Source organism: Hoplias malabaricus, chromosome Y, assembly GCF_029633855.1.
Source record: "Hoplias malabaricus isolate fHopMal1 chromosome Y, fHopMal1.hap1, whole genome shotgun sequence".
NCBI lineage: Eukaryota > Metazoa > Chordata > Actinopteri > Characiformes > Erythrinidae > Hoplias > Hoplias malabaricus.
In genome coordinates this window covers 37,396,285-37,413,445 of record NC_089820.1, presented here as the reverse complement: position 1 = coordinate 37,413,445, position 17,161 = coordinate 37,396,285, and the positions used below count along the sequence as shown (strand labels likewise).

Sequence of the window (17,161 nt, the reverse complement as noted above, 5' to 3'; positions counted from 1 at the left end):
GCATGGCAGGGCAAGGATGTGTATGTGCTCCTATCAAAAATAGGGCCATACAAAATATACTTTGCTGACATACGTAGGACTGCCCCTAATATGGAGGTTGAAAGTGAGGTAAGATAGTCATGCCTATATATTCATATTGCAGGCTTACTGTTTAAAATAAATTTTTGCATTGCATATTTTTGCATTTAACAGAAGTGTTTGCATGCCACTGTATAGTAAGTTTCAGAAAATATGGTTCCTGTTTTGCATTCATAATACTGTTTCTTAAAATATTAAGAAAATAGCACACAAATATAAAAAAACAGAATCATGTTTCAAAGAATATAAATAATTATTTTAATCATACAACATCATCACAAATATCATCTGATATCACTATCTGATACAGGACCTGTTTAAGAAACAATATAATATTTTTTGTTCCAAATTGACAAGCACTTGTGACTTCTCGAAAATAGTATAGAAATCACTAAGTATCGGTTATATAGTCAAGAGAGTAAATTATTGACACGAAGGCTCCTGTAATGTAAGAGGTAAATAATTATGTCTGTCATAAATATACAGTGGCTTGCAAAAGTGTTCATACCCATTGAACTTTTTCACATTTTGTCACTGTCACGCCCTCGTCTCGTCATGTCTGTTTTCCCCGGTCATTTGCTCTTTTAGCACATGGCTATGTTTGTTATTATTCTAGTCCCACCTTTGTCCCGCCTCCTCGTCTGTCATTTGTTAACCTGTCCCCTCGTTATCTGTCCAGGTCTCGTTTGTGTCAAGCACTTAAGCCCTCTTGTCTAACGTCCTGGTTGTCGAACATTTCACCTTTGTTATATGTCAAGTCGGTCGTGTTATCTGTCTGTCTATCAGTTTCCCCCGTCGTTTCATTTCCTTGGTCGTTGTTTCGCTTTGTTGTCTGTCTGTCCCGTTTGCCCTGTGTATTTCGTAGTGTCCAGTTTAGCCTGTTTTCCTTATGTTAAAAGTCTTTGTTTCGTTATTTTTCCTTTAATAAACGTTTACTGTGTTTTAGCGAATGCGTCCGCCCTCAGTCAGTCTGCTCCGTGATCCTGACAGTCACCTTACAACCACAAACTTTAATGTATTTTATTGAGATTTTAAGTGATAGACCAACACAAATTTACCCAAAAGATAGACCAACGAAAAAAATGATACATGGTTTTCAAAATTTTAATCAAATAATAATCTGAAAAGTGTGGCGTGCAAAAGTATTCAGCCCTCCTATATCAATACTTTGTAGAGCCACCTTTCGCTGCAATTACAGCTGCAAGTCTTTTGGGGTATGTCTCTACCAGCTTTGTGCATTTAGAGACTGAGATTTCTAACCATTCTTCTTTGCAAATAGCTCAAGTTCAGCCAGGTTGGATGGAGGTCTTGCCACAGATGCTCAATGGGATTTAGGTCAGGACTTTGACTGGGCCAGTTTAACACATGCATATTCTTTGATCTAAACCATTCCACAGTAGCTCTGGCTGTATGTTTAGGGTCATTGTGTTGCTAGAAAGTGAATCTCCTTCTAAAGTCTTTTGCAGCCTCCAACAGGTTTTCTTCCAGGATTGCACTGTATTCAGCTCCATCCATCTTCCCATCAACTCTGACCAGCTTCCCTGTCCCTGCTAAAGAAAAGCATCCCCACCACTATCTTACCACCACTATGTTTCACAGTGGGAATGGTGTGTTCAGGGTGAAGAGCAGTATTACCTTTCCGTCACACATAGCGCTTTGCATTTAGGCCAAAAAGTTTAATTTGCTCTCATCTGACCAGAGCACCTTCTTCCACATGTTTCTCTGAACTGTGAATTTCTGCAGCTCCTCCAGAGTGCCCATGGGCCTCTTGGCTGCTTCTCTGACCAATGCTCTTCTTGCTTGATTTTTCTGTTTGGGTGGACAGCCATGTCTTGGTAGATTTGCAGTTGTACAATACTTTTTCCATTTTTGGATGATGGATTGAACAGTGCTTCTTGGGATGCTCAAAGCTTGGGATATGTTTTTTATAACCTAACCCTGCTTTAAACTTCTCAACAACTTTATCTCTGACCTGTCTGGTGAGTTCATTGGTCTTCATGATGCTGTTTCTTCACTAGTTTTCTCTAACAAAAACCACGGAAGCCTTCACAGAACAGGTCTGTTTATACTGAGACTAAATTACACTCAACTGGACTCTTAAATAATGAAGTGACTTCTGAAGGCAATTGATTGCACTGGATTTTATTGAGGGGTATCAGAGTAAAGGGGGCTGAATACTTTTGCACCTCACACATTTCAGATTTTTATTTGATCAAAATTTTGAAAATTTCAGTTTATCAGGATAGTTGGCTATAGGGTGGTGGTTCTCAAACTAATCTCAGTCCCCTAACATTGTCTGAGTTGTTGTTGTTGTTGTTGTTGTTTATGTCTTGGCCAGTTATTAATATTTTGTACATTGCAAATGTTTTAGACACCTGAGAAAATGAGATTTAAAAACCTATTTATCTAAGTAGTAAGAGTTTATTTACTTTAAAAAAAAAAAAAAAACTTACTACAATCATAACAAATAATGTTATTACAGTAAGTATCAAATCAAATGACGTTGTCACAAAGCAGCAGTAAGTAGTGATATTATGTATATGACTGTGTTGGTAAAACCCTTTCCAAATATTTCCTCATGGCAGTACAGTATTATTTGACTTTATCTACCAGTGTTTAGTTAACTGAGCTTAAAAATGTAATTATGTTAAATCCAGTGTTCTGTTGATGTAACAAATCCATACGATCAAGGAGAACGTCTGGAAACAAACTTTGTTCGTCACACTCTCTCACAAAACATCTACTACATTTTAGAAAAATATCGATTACTCTATTAATATTCTTTGATGGATTTACTTGCTATGTACTAAATAATATTTAGTGGGAGCGTAAAAGTTATTTCATGTATATATAATAAATAATAATAAATAATAATAATAATATATAATAAAACATAACTGTTGTAACTTTTAGCTGGCTCCACTTCAGTACAGATACATTCTTGGGATCATCAATGAGAACTGTCACTGGACACTGATGGTAATGTTTTATGGCGGTTTGAATTAAACTCTAATAGCATTTTTAACGAACTGTCATAGCTTGTTCATGCAGTAGTTCATTCATTCATTAATTCATTATCTGTAACTGCTTATCCAGTTCATTTTTTAAATTTATTCTGTCAAACATTTTTTCAAGTGATGTTTATATAACATTATTAATTTCAAAACTAATTTTAACATGTTAAAGGTTGTGATCCCATCACAGAAAAAGGTTCTCTACCTAGATCCACTAGGAGAGAATACTGCCGAGCTAAAGAAGTGTCAAGAGGTCACAAGGTAAATCTAGTACTGGTGGTGTTCTGTGAAAATGGTGTTAAATGTTTTTCAACTTAGTAATTTCTATATATTTCAGATCATTTATGAGACAAAAGGGCCTGAACGTGTCCAGGTGGGAATGCAACTCTGTTTCACATCCATGCCAAAAGGACAGCACTTCCTGTGGGCCCTTTGTATTGAAAGTTAGTATTACTGGACATGTGAAATGAAATGGTTTTCTAATTCAGATTACAAATTCAAAATTGTTACATATTTGATTTAAAAGCAAATTTTTTTTGTCTAGGTATTTCACAGCATGAGAGTATTTTTCTCATTTTCAATAAAAATGGGCAAAGTCATATATTCTTTTGGTTACTTTCGGTTTGCTGAATGTATCCTTAAAGAGAAGCCTGTTAACTTCTGCACAACTGTGAAAGGCTTGGAAGAGTTAAGGAAGGAAATAGCGACTGCTCTTCTTCAGAGTACTGGTTGGTGAATCTATTTTAAGCATGAAATATGCAGTTATTTTACTTCTTTAAGTGGCCCATGTCCTGCATTTTTGTATTGTATACTCTTTTATTTTATAATCTACTTGAAATGTGCTGTGCTGTGTGTTGTGCTGTTTTATAAACTATTAATTTTACATGACCATTTCATAAACCATCACTATCCTTTAAAAGTAAGCACAATGATTTTTACTCTGCTTATCAAAGCAATATTTGTAAATGGCCTCTCTTCTGATTGGCAGTGCTATATTGCACCTCATTCAAAAAGCAGTCCAGGCTGAAACATTTCTAATAGCTGGCGTTCATGATATCACAAAAACAAGTAACACACAACAGGCTGATTAGTTTACTTTTGCAGATTCGTTTCAATATACAGACATTTTGACAATTTTAATGAATTAACCTACTACATATAATTTCATTTAAAACACAATTACGAGAATTAATTTACTCATAATATGGGCCCTTTAATTTTTTTTTTAACCACACTGAATTATATAGCCGCTGAAAGTTTAATCATATTCTTTTTCACAAAACACTTGTCATGGTGTTTTACTAGATGACCTAAACGATTTGTGTCACTTCTGTGGGGAGAGGGAAAACACCCATGAAAACACTGACTGGGTAATTACCATTATTTTATCTTAATCTTTTTGTTATTTTATTTACAAAAGTGTACAATATAATAAAATATTATTCTGATATTAGCTTATTATTCTAATGACCAACAGCCATAATGTGAAACTTTAATATATTTATATTTAAACATTCAGATTGGATGTGAGCGATGCCCACAATGGTATCACGTGAGCTGTGTAAGAATGCCTGCAGTGGACACAGACTACATTTGCGATGCTTGCCACATACACTGAATATAATTGACTGTTAAAAGAGTAAATAGTTATGATTACATGTGTATTTTATGTAACATTTTATTCTTTCTTGTTTGTTTTTTATTTGGAGTTGTTAATTGGATTTATTTATATATATTTTATATTATTGAGTTTTGGGTAATTGGAGGGATAAATGTTGAAAGTTGTAATATATAATGTATTCAGTAAAGAGGACAATATAATTTCTAAAAAAAAATGTATGGTTTTGGTTATTTGTATAATAAATATCCTTCTGGTATAGCTGCAGTTCTAAGCAAAATTAAATTAGAGGTAGGGTTAAGCACAGACTGTGCTTTATGTGTATTAGGCCTTACAGTTCAGAGATAAGAGAAGGTTTTTATTTTGGCAGGTGTAACAACACCATTGCCAAAATAGTACTCCCCCTTCAGAAATCCCCCCTATATAAGCTACAGTAAAATACATTTGAGGGTAACTTCTACACACCATGACATGTCACCAAAATAAATTGGAAGTGTATCAGGCTTTACATTCCAGAGATAAGAGGGGAGTATTATTTCGGCAGGCGTAATAATAGCATTGCCAAAATAGTACTCCCCCTTCAGTAATCCTCCGTATATAAGCTACATTAAAATGCATTTGAGGGTAACTTCTACACACCATGACATGTCACCAAAATAAATTGGAAGTGTATCAGGCTTTACATTCCACAGATAAGAGGGGAGTATAATTTCGGCAGGTGTAATGATAGCATTGCCAAAATAGTACTCCCCCTTCAGATACCCCCCCTATATAAGCTACAAAATGCATTGAGTAATATCGACATTTAACATTTGTGGGGCTTTACACACCACACACAGAAAAACATATTTGGAACCCAGTTACATGCAACAGTGTTAACAGGATAGAAAAAGAACATAGTTAAACCAGCAATTTCACCAGCAAAACCTACATGAAGCAGTTTACCCCAGCATTTATTTCATGCTGATCTAAACTGATGTTTTTAACCAGGGGTTTGAGGGTTTAGTCTGAAGACTGTGCCTAAATATATATACTTTCTTTCCTTTGACAGATTCTTGTTTAGGTAGTGCAGTGCTTTTTGGTTTACTGCTCACCATAATGAAATGTGTATAACCCAGCTCAGTAAGCACAGTTGATTTATTATAACACAGCTATTTTCATATAGTTTAATTATTTCTTTTCAAAAGCTCTGAAAATTACAGGATGTCAGACAATGATGAGAGATTCCCTTGGTGGTTGTACAAGGTTGTGTAAAAAATAGGTTGAGTGTAAAAGTAAATAAATAAATAAAAATGAAACTAGTGCTTGATGCCACTTGGCACTGTTTTCTGTGAGTGAAAATAAAAGATTAACAATTTTTTTATAAACAGGAATAACAGTAACCCGTTAAGTCCGTGTACGTCTTCGTGGGGCGCGTGCACGCGAAGGGGAGTCGGATTCTGGCAGGGAGTCTGTTTTCGGCACAACACCGGCGTGCGTGATTCAGCCCAAAGTGTGGGCCGATACAATTTTGCTAGCTGGGATACCACACACAAAGCTTGTCAGCGATTTTGTAAAACAAAGAAAATATTTATTTCATGATTTTGGCTTGCTTTATGTGTTGTGAAGGTAAACTGTTCGTTACTTTCTGCTTTTGTCCATGAAACGTTAAAAGCAATGCACGCAGTATTAGGTGCGCATTAAACGCTTTCGTTCACCATGGCTCACTGAATCTGCATTTGCGAATAAGGAGCTAGCTAACTTCAGCGTCGTCTCAGCCCCGACAGCGACCATATATCGGTCCACTGGCATGAAAAGGTTGGCACACCACTGACTGTACACCACCGATGGTCCACCATCGGACCACTCAGATTACTGTCCTGTACAGGATATAACTCATATATACTCTCAAACAGATTTTAAATTCACAGAGACTTTTGTTCTGGAAAACAAACTAATACAAATATGAGAGATATAATAATGAGTATAAGTCTGATATAATGATTATGATAAAAATGTTGACACTGTGCTGGATTAAACTTATTTACTAATCTTATTTATAAAGGATAACAAAATAAACTAATGAAGGAAAAAAATGTAAATTGGACTGTGAATGGAAAATTGCTAAAGTGTGGCATTTTGTCTAAAATTCTGTTTAATCACCAGCGGTCCGCCCAGAAAAACGCGGTGTAAAACACTAGTGGACCTCCAACTTTGCTCTCAGTGGGACAACAGTGGTCTCCTTGCTATCAGCAAGCCCGCAGGTACAGGAGTGGTTGCCCTTTAAATTGATGTAAAGATGTAATACATTGGCTAAATCCAGTAAAACTGTTTAATTGTACATGATATAACTATTTGTGTCAAACTGCCAGCTTTTACAGTCTACAGTGGAGGCAATATAGAATCTAGAGGACAGGCTGTTTAAATATATAATTGCCATGGTTCAGCCCCTGATGTCCTAATGATTTAGTTACGCCCCTCCTAGAGATCAGGAGAAGCAAGAAGCTGCTGCTCATGCATACATACGGGGAGCACGAGGCTCAGACTGAGAAGGAACTTTCTCAAAATATGTGTTAGTTTGGTGCACTTGCTCTGAGGCTGTAAAGGATATTTTATTTATTTATTTTTTTTGGTTCCACTTATGTTGGAACGAGAAATGGATCCTGATATATATCTTCCTCACAAAAAACGTTCGTATGTTTTTTTGTTTTATTTTTGCTTAATACATCAAGGTAAGAGCTTGAAAATTTTAATATTTACAAAGATTTTCTCTACAAGCCTAAATTCTCTGTTGGGTATATTGGTATGCAAAAGATGATTTGTAAAAATGTTTTATTCATTGTCTAAGTGAAAATGTTAACATCCTCTCAACAAACATAAATATGGCATTTTACAACTCTGAAATTAATTTTCTGTACATAATGAATAAATTCATACTATATTAATAATTATAATCGAAATAATAAATACCATTTATAAAGTGCTTTTCATATATCTTAAAAAGGACTGCCCAAACCTTTGTATTACAACTGTATGTAAATCAATAAATAAATGCAATGCATGTGACATCAAATGCAGCAAATTTTGTAAGGCGTTGCCTCTATATAAATCTGTCCCCAGATGCAGTTTTTACCATTGATTTTCTTTTCAGCATGTTTTTCTTGGGGCATTGACACCATGAATTTAACTAGACATTATGGTCTTGAACAGTAAGTGTAAACAATTTCTTTTAAAATGTTCATGATTTCAGTAATAACTGGGTACAGTGGAATGATAAATGAATTTTTTGTCAGGCCATATTCCTTATGTTGTCTTGCCAATCTGTATGTCTAAATATATCAATTTTAAGGGAGACATTTTATAGGTGTTCATCTTACAAACCTTTTTTTAATTTTATTTTGTAATGTTGCAAATGTATAATTATTGTATTATTTACATTTTTAATTAATAATATATTTATTATTACATTCTTTGATTGCATGGTGTATGTAGTATATAATTTATATTTATATAATTGGAAGTGGAAAGTCTCTTTCAGTCTAGTGCTTGCTTTTCCGTCTAACCCAAGTGCTGATTACCTGTGAAGAACAAACAATGCCTTGTTCTCTGTGTGTCACGCAGCGAAAGCAGCAGGATAATGGTGGCGAAATGGGACCCTGGTTCCCAAGCGGAGCAGGTAGGAGGGATGCAGAGTTGCGCTGAAGCGCTGCACTGAAACACAATGGGTCCAGACACCTGGACTAAATACAGTTACATAAGGTTAAATGCATATAATTACAGATAGAAATGTGGCATACTATTACTAATTCAAATAAATAAATCCAAATAGATTTTAGAATGTTTGAGATGAGATGAGTTTTCAGGAAACAAAAACTATTTTCAGATAAAACAACCAAATATTATTTTACCTACTGATAATTGAAATTATTTTGGGTGAACTCAGTTACAGCTAATAGAAATCTAACACCAAAATAGAAATTTCCTAACACCTAACTAATTTTTCAGTGTACTACTTTCACAGAGTTATGAACTTCCTGTAACACTGCATACAGGCTTGAAAATTTTCCACTAAATATATTTCTTGTTAAAATATGTAAGGTACTATTTGGATGTTTTTCCACAATGTCCCATTAATGATTCCATCCCCACCCAACAACTGTTGGGTAACCTATTCAAGGCTCATTGTCCATGTACAAAAGACACATTTTCTGTGGGCTGGTATGTACTTCATGAAGTAACATTGTATTCATTGTTAAATGTACAGAAATCTGTTTTTAGAAAATTTAGAAGATTTAGAATTTTTTACATGAATAGACAAAGCATTCTTAAGTGATGTTTAATAAATGAGCAGCAAACACAAAAAGCACAGCTTGTTTTGTTTTGTGAATAAAGGCCATCGTTTCAGTACAGTAAGCTGGTTTCAGGTGTCCCAACAAGCTGCTGAGCTGCTATTGACAGCCCCCCAACCCCCCGCCCCCCAACCCATTCCTGGAGACACTGGCCTCCTTCATAATGTGTTGTCAGAATTCATCCCCTTTGTAGTCGTGTAAGCCTCATGAAATTGCTGAACTCTCAGATATCAGTTGTGATGTGCAAGAATAAGCCAGCAGTTTCAGTCAGATAAGAGAAAACCACTTTATACAAAATGTTTAACAAAAACTAATTTCATGTCAAACAATGGGTCTGTCGAAAACCCTTTTTAAGTAGACAGCATTCTAAGGTTGTCTGTTCTCATGAGGCAACATATTGAGACTGTAGTTAGAGAGCGTATGGAACATCGTTGGGCTCAAAACATGTTGGATCCTCCGTATTAACACGTAACGTATAATTTCATGTTAATATGCTTACATGTTTTTTGCATTTACATGTTAACACGTTTCGAGCGTGTTAACACGTTAAGTTTGTGTATTTGGATTTTTTCGCTGTGGGGAATCATGATGTTCATGATGCTTTACTGCCACCCACTGGTGTATGCCATTATTGCTGAAACAACATAAAAACTTAACTTACCAAATCATGGAAAAATCCAGTGTTTAATGTTCTGAACAATGTCCTTTGGGGGATTTTGTATAAACATAAATACATTGTTGAACATTTTAAAGCATAAAGCATAGTTCACACACACACACACACACACACACACACACACAAATATTTCGTTCAATTCCATTTTGGAGATTTAACCTCTCACGTTTTTAATGTATATATAGAAGTAGATATACATAAATAAAACATGAGTAAATTATTGTATATGTATTTTTGAACACACTTTCAGAAAGAGAAGGATCTGGAAAGATTGTTTCTATTGACACTGTTTTGTTTCACAGTATGCCGTTAAAAGAATGTACATAATTTATCAGTGTGAATGAATTATGCCTCAATATGTGTCACACACAGTGTGAGAGAATAGTAATGCTTGTTTGATATAATATTATGCAAAGTCTTAGAGCATTTTATGAAGGTTTATAATAATATGCATGTTTACAAATGTTAAGGTATTAAACACCATAGATATTTATTGTGGAAAATAAATTTCCAGTTGACATGGGGAATAGCTCACTATTTTTGCTATCTTCACACTGCTCACGTAGGGCTCAATGTAGCCATGGGGCAGTGCTTAGCTCACTATGTTATGAATAATTCAGATGAAACATAGGGGCTACATTCACAGAGGATTTATGTTTCGTTGTCAGCTACAGTGTGTGACGCAAGTCCTATTATGAATATGTAAGTATACCCGGATGTGAGGCCTCCTATTGGCAGAAACCTTAAAAAGCATGTAAACATGTTCTTTTTGGTCACGACTCAATTTTACGCGTAAGGGCGCAAAATTTTAATAACGTGTTAACACGCACATTTAGAGCCCAACCGCATTCCATAAGAGTGATTGTATCACGGGTTTTCCCCTCCCACCGTTTTTTTTCTTTTACCTCTGTGTTTCAGCGTGGTAGATTCTAGACTTTCCGTTTTTAGCGCGATTTTAATTAATTTTACTTTGGAAGAACAGTGAAATGGATGGGAGTTGTTCTTGCGTTGCATCCTGGGATTGCCTTTGTGGCTTAGGAAGGGTTTGATGCTTTAAAATTTGGCCAAATTAAGATATTAGTAGGGCGGCACGGTGGCGCAGCAGGTAGTGTCGCAGTCACACAGCTCCAGGGGCCTGGAGGTTGTGGATTCGATTCCCGCTCCGGGTGACTGTCTGTGAGGAGTTGGTGTGTTCTCCCCGTGTCCGCGTGGGTTTCCTCCGGGTGCTCCGGTTTCCTCCCACAGTCCAAAAAAACACACGTTGCAGGTGGATTGGCGACTCGAAAGTGTCCGTAGGTGTGAGTGTGTGAGTGAATGTGTGTGTGTCTGTGTTGCCCTGTGAAGGACTGGCGTCCCCTCCAGGGTGTATTCCCGCCTTGCGCCCAATGATTCCAGGTAGGCTCTGGACCCCCCGCGACCCTAAATTGGATAAGCGGTTACAGATAATGGATGGATGGATGGAAGATATTAGTAGGAAGCATAATGAGGTGTTTAAGAATTAGGACAGCCTACAAGTTGGGAGGATGCACACTGACGTAAAATGTTCTCTAATTAGACAGCCTGCTAGGTTTTGGGACAGACCTATAAATATCAGTGTCTCAATGTCTCACACATCAGCTATTTTCAAATAAATTGATTCATGAAAGCAAGGCCCTGAATCATGTTAGGTTTGCTTTACTTCTGTCCATAGGAAGTCCTGCTGAGCAACACAACAGAACAAAATGAAGCACTGAAGTGGGCAGGCCGCAGAGCCAGTGGTAAGGGCACATGTGTGCAGTAAAGTCAGTGTAGAGGGCCATAGCCATTGATATAATGCCTCCACAAGCACCAGTAAAAGCTGCTATTCAGTTTGGCATGGACTGGAAAAGTAGGGTAGGTGGATTTAGGCATCATTGATGTTCAGCCATTCTTCATCTAGATTTCGAGGTTGCCTTCCCTGGTAGACTCAAATCTGGGGATTTACACATATAAGCAAAAACAATAATCTTCAGATCAGATAACACTTTTCCAGTAATAAACAATCCAATCACTATGCCATAATTTGTGAGAACGTCAACTTGTTCCAAGAGAACCTTTTCAGTGGAAGATTGCAAAAAAGATCTTTCACCATCTAGAATACATAATGTGGCAAATTTCAGGAAGTCAGCAAATCTTAGCATAAAGGCCAAGAGCAGAAAACACTGCAGGTAGTATTTGAGAGACTGTATAATTGTGATGGACATAGCCATATGGGCTCGAGTGTATTTTGCAAAGCCATACTCACTTAACACAGTCCACCACTGAATCAAGAAATGCAACCTGCAACTCTTATACAAAGAAGAATTTTCATAAAACATCCTCTGATCTGGAAGTAATTTGAGATAGGGTGAAAGATGGTGGAAATATGTTCTCTGGTCAAACAAGTCCACTTCATTTTGTTTTTTTGGGAAAAACGGACACCAGATTCTATGTGCCAAAGATGAGAGACCAACAGACTGCTACCAACAAAAAGTGCAAAAAACAGCATCTCTGATAGCATGGGGGTGTATCAGTGAATGTCAGCTGCATATATGTGAATGTACCATTGATGTATATTGGTATTTTGAACACAGGCTGATGTCTATGACATCTTTTCCAATTTGCTCCATTACTCTTTCAGCAGGACAATGACAGTTTGTATGAGTTACAATAGCAAGCATTTGTATGTATAAAATTTTTGTGCTTGACTGGCCTGTCTCCAGTCCAAGTCTGTCTCCTATCAATAATGTATGGTGCATCAAAATGATTAGAATCAGACAACAGTGACTACAAACTGCAGAGTAACTCAATTCTTATATACAGCAAGACTTGACAAAAATTCCACTTGCAAAATTGCAACACTTTCTATCTTCAATTCCCAAACTATTAAGAAGAATAATTAAATGCAAAAATGATCCAGTGACACAGTGGAAAACATGCATACATTCCAGCTTTTGTGAGTATGTTGCAGGCATTTATTTCTTAATCAGTTTATATTTTTAACAAATAAAATATAAAAAGTTTGTTATGGAAAACAATGTGTTACTTATTACACATACCTGATAGCAGAATATGTTGATAGCTATAACATATAATAATAATAATAATACATTTTATTTAATAGCGCCTTTCTAACACTCAAGGACACTTTACAATTACATTATGAATGTAATTCATACAATATGAATGTGCAGAATATAACATACTGACACTTCTTGTATTTAATGTGTGCAGGAAAGAACTGTACATTCTTCTGCTTGAATGGGGGTCAGTGTGTATATCCTGAGTCCTGCAACTGCTCTTTGTATCAGGCAACTGGATCACACTGCCAAACAGGTAACTACCAAAATATAGCATCAATTGCTGCACAAAAGTCACTCTACCTTCAGACCTGAAATCAGGCACAAGTCTACTCTCCATCCTTCCACCCTGAGAAGACAATTCTAAAAATCTGAAGAGAGTCATTTTTAAAAAGAAAATGAAAAGGTGACATCGTAACATAATAAATGCAGTAACATATAGAAATTATATTTTACATGTGTTGTTTGTTTTTATTTTTCTGTTTAATGTCCTGTTAATGTGTGTTCCTGAAGCTGAAAAATTATGTATTACTTAATGTATGTGCTTTCCTTTGTATTGAAAAATATGGCTGTTTGTTCAAGTAATATATATTTTAGTTCCTAATAGAGGGATGGAGAGGGAGATGACATGTCGCTCATGGGGGCAATACAATTATGAGACCTTTGATGGGCTTTACTACTACTTTCCTGGCAAGTGCAGCTACACACTGATGAAGGACTGTGAAGATAACACACAAGCGAGTGTGTCCATACAGGTATATTCACACTGTAAAAATGCCTCTGAATATCTTATTTGATGCTTCTATATTATGTGACATGTTATGTTTAATATTAACTCAAGTTATTTTTAATTGTTTCGGTTTTTAGGGTTATAGATTTTTTTGGCAATTAGCACTGGTTTGAGTTCTTGCAGTATGTTTGCTACATGGGCTGTAGTGTGTATGTGTGTGTGTCTGTCTCTCTTGCCTGGGAAGATATTTGTTGGCCAGCTTAGAGAATACTCATTATTACAGACATTTATATCCATTGTAGTTGAATACAGTAATTATGGGCTGTGCCAAAACAGATTTAGCTTTGTTCCCTGAGCTAATGGTAATCCAGGGTATTCAAGCTGCTTTAGACATTCTATGGGCCATTTGCTTAAGTGCCAATATTGTTTGTCAATGAATTAAAGGGATGGCCGAAGGTAATTCAGGACATTGAGCATGCCAGCACTCTGCATTTAATTACAGAATGCACAACTGATATTTCAACTCTTTATGGCATTGCAGGTACATAATGATCCAGAATGCACTTCTCTCCCATATTCCTGCACCCGTTCAGTAAGCCTTTTCTTGCCGTGGAAAGACGAGATTAGGTTACAGAACTTCAACGTCACTTTTAAAGGTCAAAGGTAACAAATACTTACAAACATTTCCATTAACTCAACACTAAAGCAATGGATTTTCCACAGAGTGAGTTTCTATGACTGTTTTATGTTTGTTTAGTTTCAGAAACCAAACTCATTGTAAAATGTGTTTTATTTTCTTAGTGAAAATAAATGAATAAATCATTAATAGGGAAAGACTAAATATAATCTTAAAAAATAATAATGTAAAGATGTATCAACTGCCTAAAGCACATGTGAACATTATGGAATATACATTAACATAAAATAAAAATAAATTACTTTGTAATCCTATTATAAATCTTGAAGCATTGTGATAGGGACAGTGCACAGGACCTTAAAATGTCCCCAGCAATCAAGTAAAAATTTGTAAGTTTACCAGGGGTATCCACCATATATTACAGTGACCCTTGAAATATTGTGAACCCTTTTAAAAATTTGACCTAAAACTTAATCAGATATTCATACATTCAAAATCCTAAAATTAGTTTTAATATGAAACAAATGACACAAAAATATTAGACCTAGTCACGTAATTCAAGGAAAGCAATTCAATATTACATACATGCAAGTGTCAAAAATATGTGAACCTTAAGCAAGTACTCAGGTCTATCAAAATATGAACTTCACAACACATTGATGGAAGGGCATGATGTTACAAAGAAAAGAGAAGGGCGATGACTTCAGAAGAAGAGTTGTTGAAGCTCATCAGGCTGAAAAATATTACAAACTCATCTCTAAAATGTTTGAACTTCACTAATGCAGTCAGAGAGATAGTGTACAAATGGAGAAATTTCAAGACTTAATATCCTCCCCATGAGTATTCAACCAACAAAACAAGGTGTGTAATGCTCCAAGAGGTCACAAAGAACCCAAGGTAACTCCTAAGCAACCAAATGCCTTTTTCACACACCCCTTACAAATGGCAGCATATATTGCTCTAAAATCTGTATATGTAATTCAGCAATAATGGTACCTGCTCTTACAAACCTTCAAGTCACCCATGGCATGTGCATTAATGCACCCTCACATAATGTTGACCTTTGAACTCGGTGCCACAATTCTGTGCAGATATTTTGAGTGAAAAAGAAGGATTTTTTTGTACATATAGAAACTTAATACATTTGATAGATATTAATTTATTATGCAAGGATTCTTACATTTTATGAAAGAAAAATAAATGCTGTACTCGAATTAAAATATACAGTGTTTTCTACTACCTAGTCTCAAATACCTTTCACCAGTTAACCTGGCCTAGAACCTCCTACTACGGCAAGAAAAGAAATTTGACTGACATGACATGATGATATTTCAGATGTAAGATGTAAGATGTAAGATGATATTTTGTCGGCATGGTGGCGCAGCAGGTAGTGTCGCAGTCACACAGCTCCAGGGACCTGGAGGTTCGATTCCCGCTCCGGGTGACTGTCTGTGAGGAGTTGGTGTGTTCTCCCTGTGTCTGCGTGGGTTTCCTCTGGGTGCTCCGGTTTCCTCCCACAGTCCAAAAACACACGTTGGTAGGTGGATTGGCGACTCAAAAGTGTCCGTGAGTGTGTGTGTGTGTGTATGTGTCTGTGTTGCCCTGTGAAGGACTGGCGCCCCCTCCAGGGTGTATTCCCGCTTTGCGCCCAATGATTCCAGGTAGGCTCTGGACCCACCGCGACCCTGAATTGGATAAGCGGTTACAGATAATGAATGAATGAACGATTCACATTGGACCAGTACCCATTGGAACGAAACGATACAGAAGCAGATGTACAGAATGCAACTGCATCTGTGTACTTGTGGGTGGATCATCTATGACTGAGATTATCTACATTCTATGTATATGCAGAATTCCTCTCTCTACAATCTCAGTCTCGTTCTCCAGCATGTGCAGTGTCCTTCATTCATGAAATGCGAGTGGAACGAATTTGTACTTAAATCATTAATAAATCACTTTTATCTGATTCATCAAAATGTTCATAGTCTCAAAATGTTCATAAGTACTAACAAAATTTACATGTGAGTAATCTCTGAAAGGCACAAAGTATCGTCTGATATGACTGAACTGTAAATAGCATTTATTAATAATAAATGAATGAAATGCAAATAAATGCATGAAATAAATAAAAAATCTAATTGAATTTCTCAAAACATGCCTCTTCCTAATACAGTGTATGTGGATCATTGCAATGTTACATTAGGGTTTGTAATACCCCACTTGTGTTGAACTGGTGGATTAAATAGACAGATCTTAACATGTTTCTGGTTTATAAGCTGGGTGATGGCATTTGGGTTAGTTAATAATCGAGATCAATTCTTTGGTATGAGGGCAACATTTTAAAGCCAACTTTGAGAAAGGTGTCCAACAAATCCTGTGCAGTTCCCAAATGGTTTAGCTGCTGTCTGTGCTTGGCTCCTGTATGGAAGCACATCTGTCTCATCAGACTTTGAAATATTACCACCTTTGAATTTGTAGCACTGATATTATTTGCACTGAAATAATGCATCTGAATTTTCAAAAGTTGCTTTTGAATTTAAATCTTCAGATTTCCACCTCTGAATATTTTGATTCTCAATTAGGCATCTGAATATAATTGCTCTTGAATTGAACTCGTGAAATTTCAAGAACACGTTTTCACTCTTATTATTCAAGGTTAATAAATTCAGATTTAAAAATATTCAAGCTTAAAACAATTCAAACAACATATTTTGAAGTTGCTCAAATTCTATAGACCAAATTCAGATGCCAAAATACGAGATAAAAAATTCAGAGTACACATCCAGGATACAAAGGATAAGCAACCGATTGATTTGGATTTTCTCTTTTACCTTAAATGGTGCACTAGTTGCATCCTGAAAGGATCACTGAAGACACAATATAACAAACTATTGATATCCTGAGTATGAAGAAATGTCAATGTGGAATTTTTGTCATGGTCCTGTGAACATAGCAAGTGACATGATGAATATGTAGAAACATGAACTTTGGAGTATATTT

General features: G+C 36.1%; 1 protein-coding gene across 1 annotated transcript in view; it reads left to right on the top strand.

The window, feature by feature from the left end:
- The first annotated feature begins 7,345 nt into the window (after positions 1–7,345).
- The window catches only part of LOC136679069 (otogelin-like), a 509,929-nt gene continuing 500,113 nt past the window's right edge, over positions 7,346–17,161 (top strand). The window contains exons 1-7 of the mRNA XM_066657350.1: positions 7,346–7,421; positions 7,841–7,898; positions 8,311–8,365; positions 11,405–11,468; positions 12,946–13,047; positions 13,389–13,546; positions 14,063–14,184. Of these exons, the coding sequence (XP_066513447.1) occupies positions 7,346–7,421; positions 7,841–7,898; positions 8,311–8,365; positions 11,405–11,468; positions 12,946–13,047; positions 13,389–13,546; positions 14,063–14,184 (635 nt within the window). The remainder of the gene's footprint in view (positions 7,422–7,840; positions 7,899–8,310; positions 8,366–11,404; positions 11,469–12,945; positions 13,048–13,388; positions 13,547–14,062; positions 14,185–17,161) is intronic.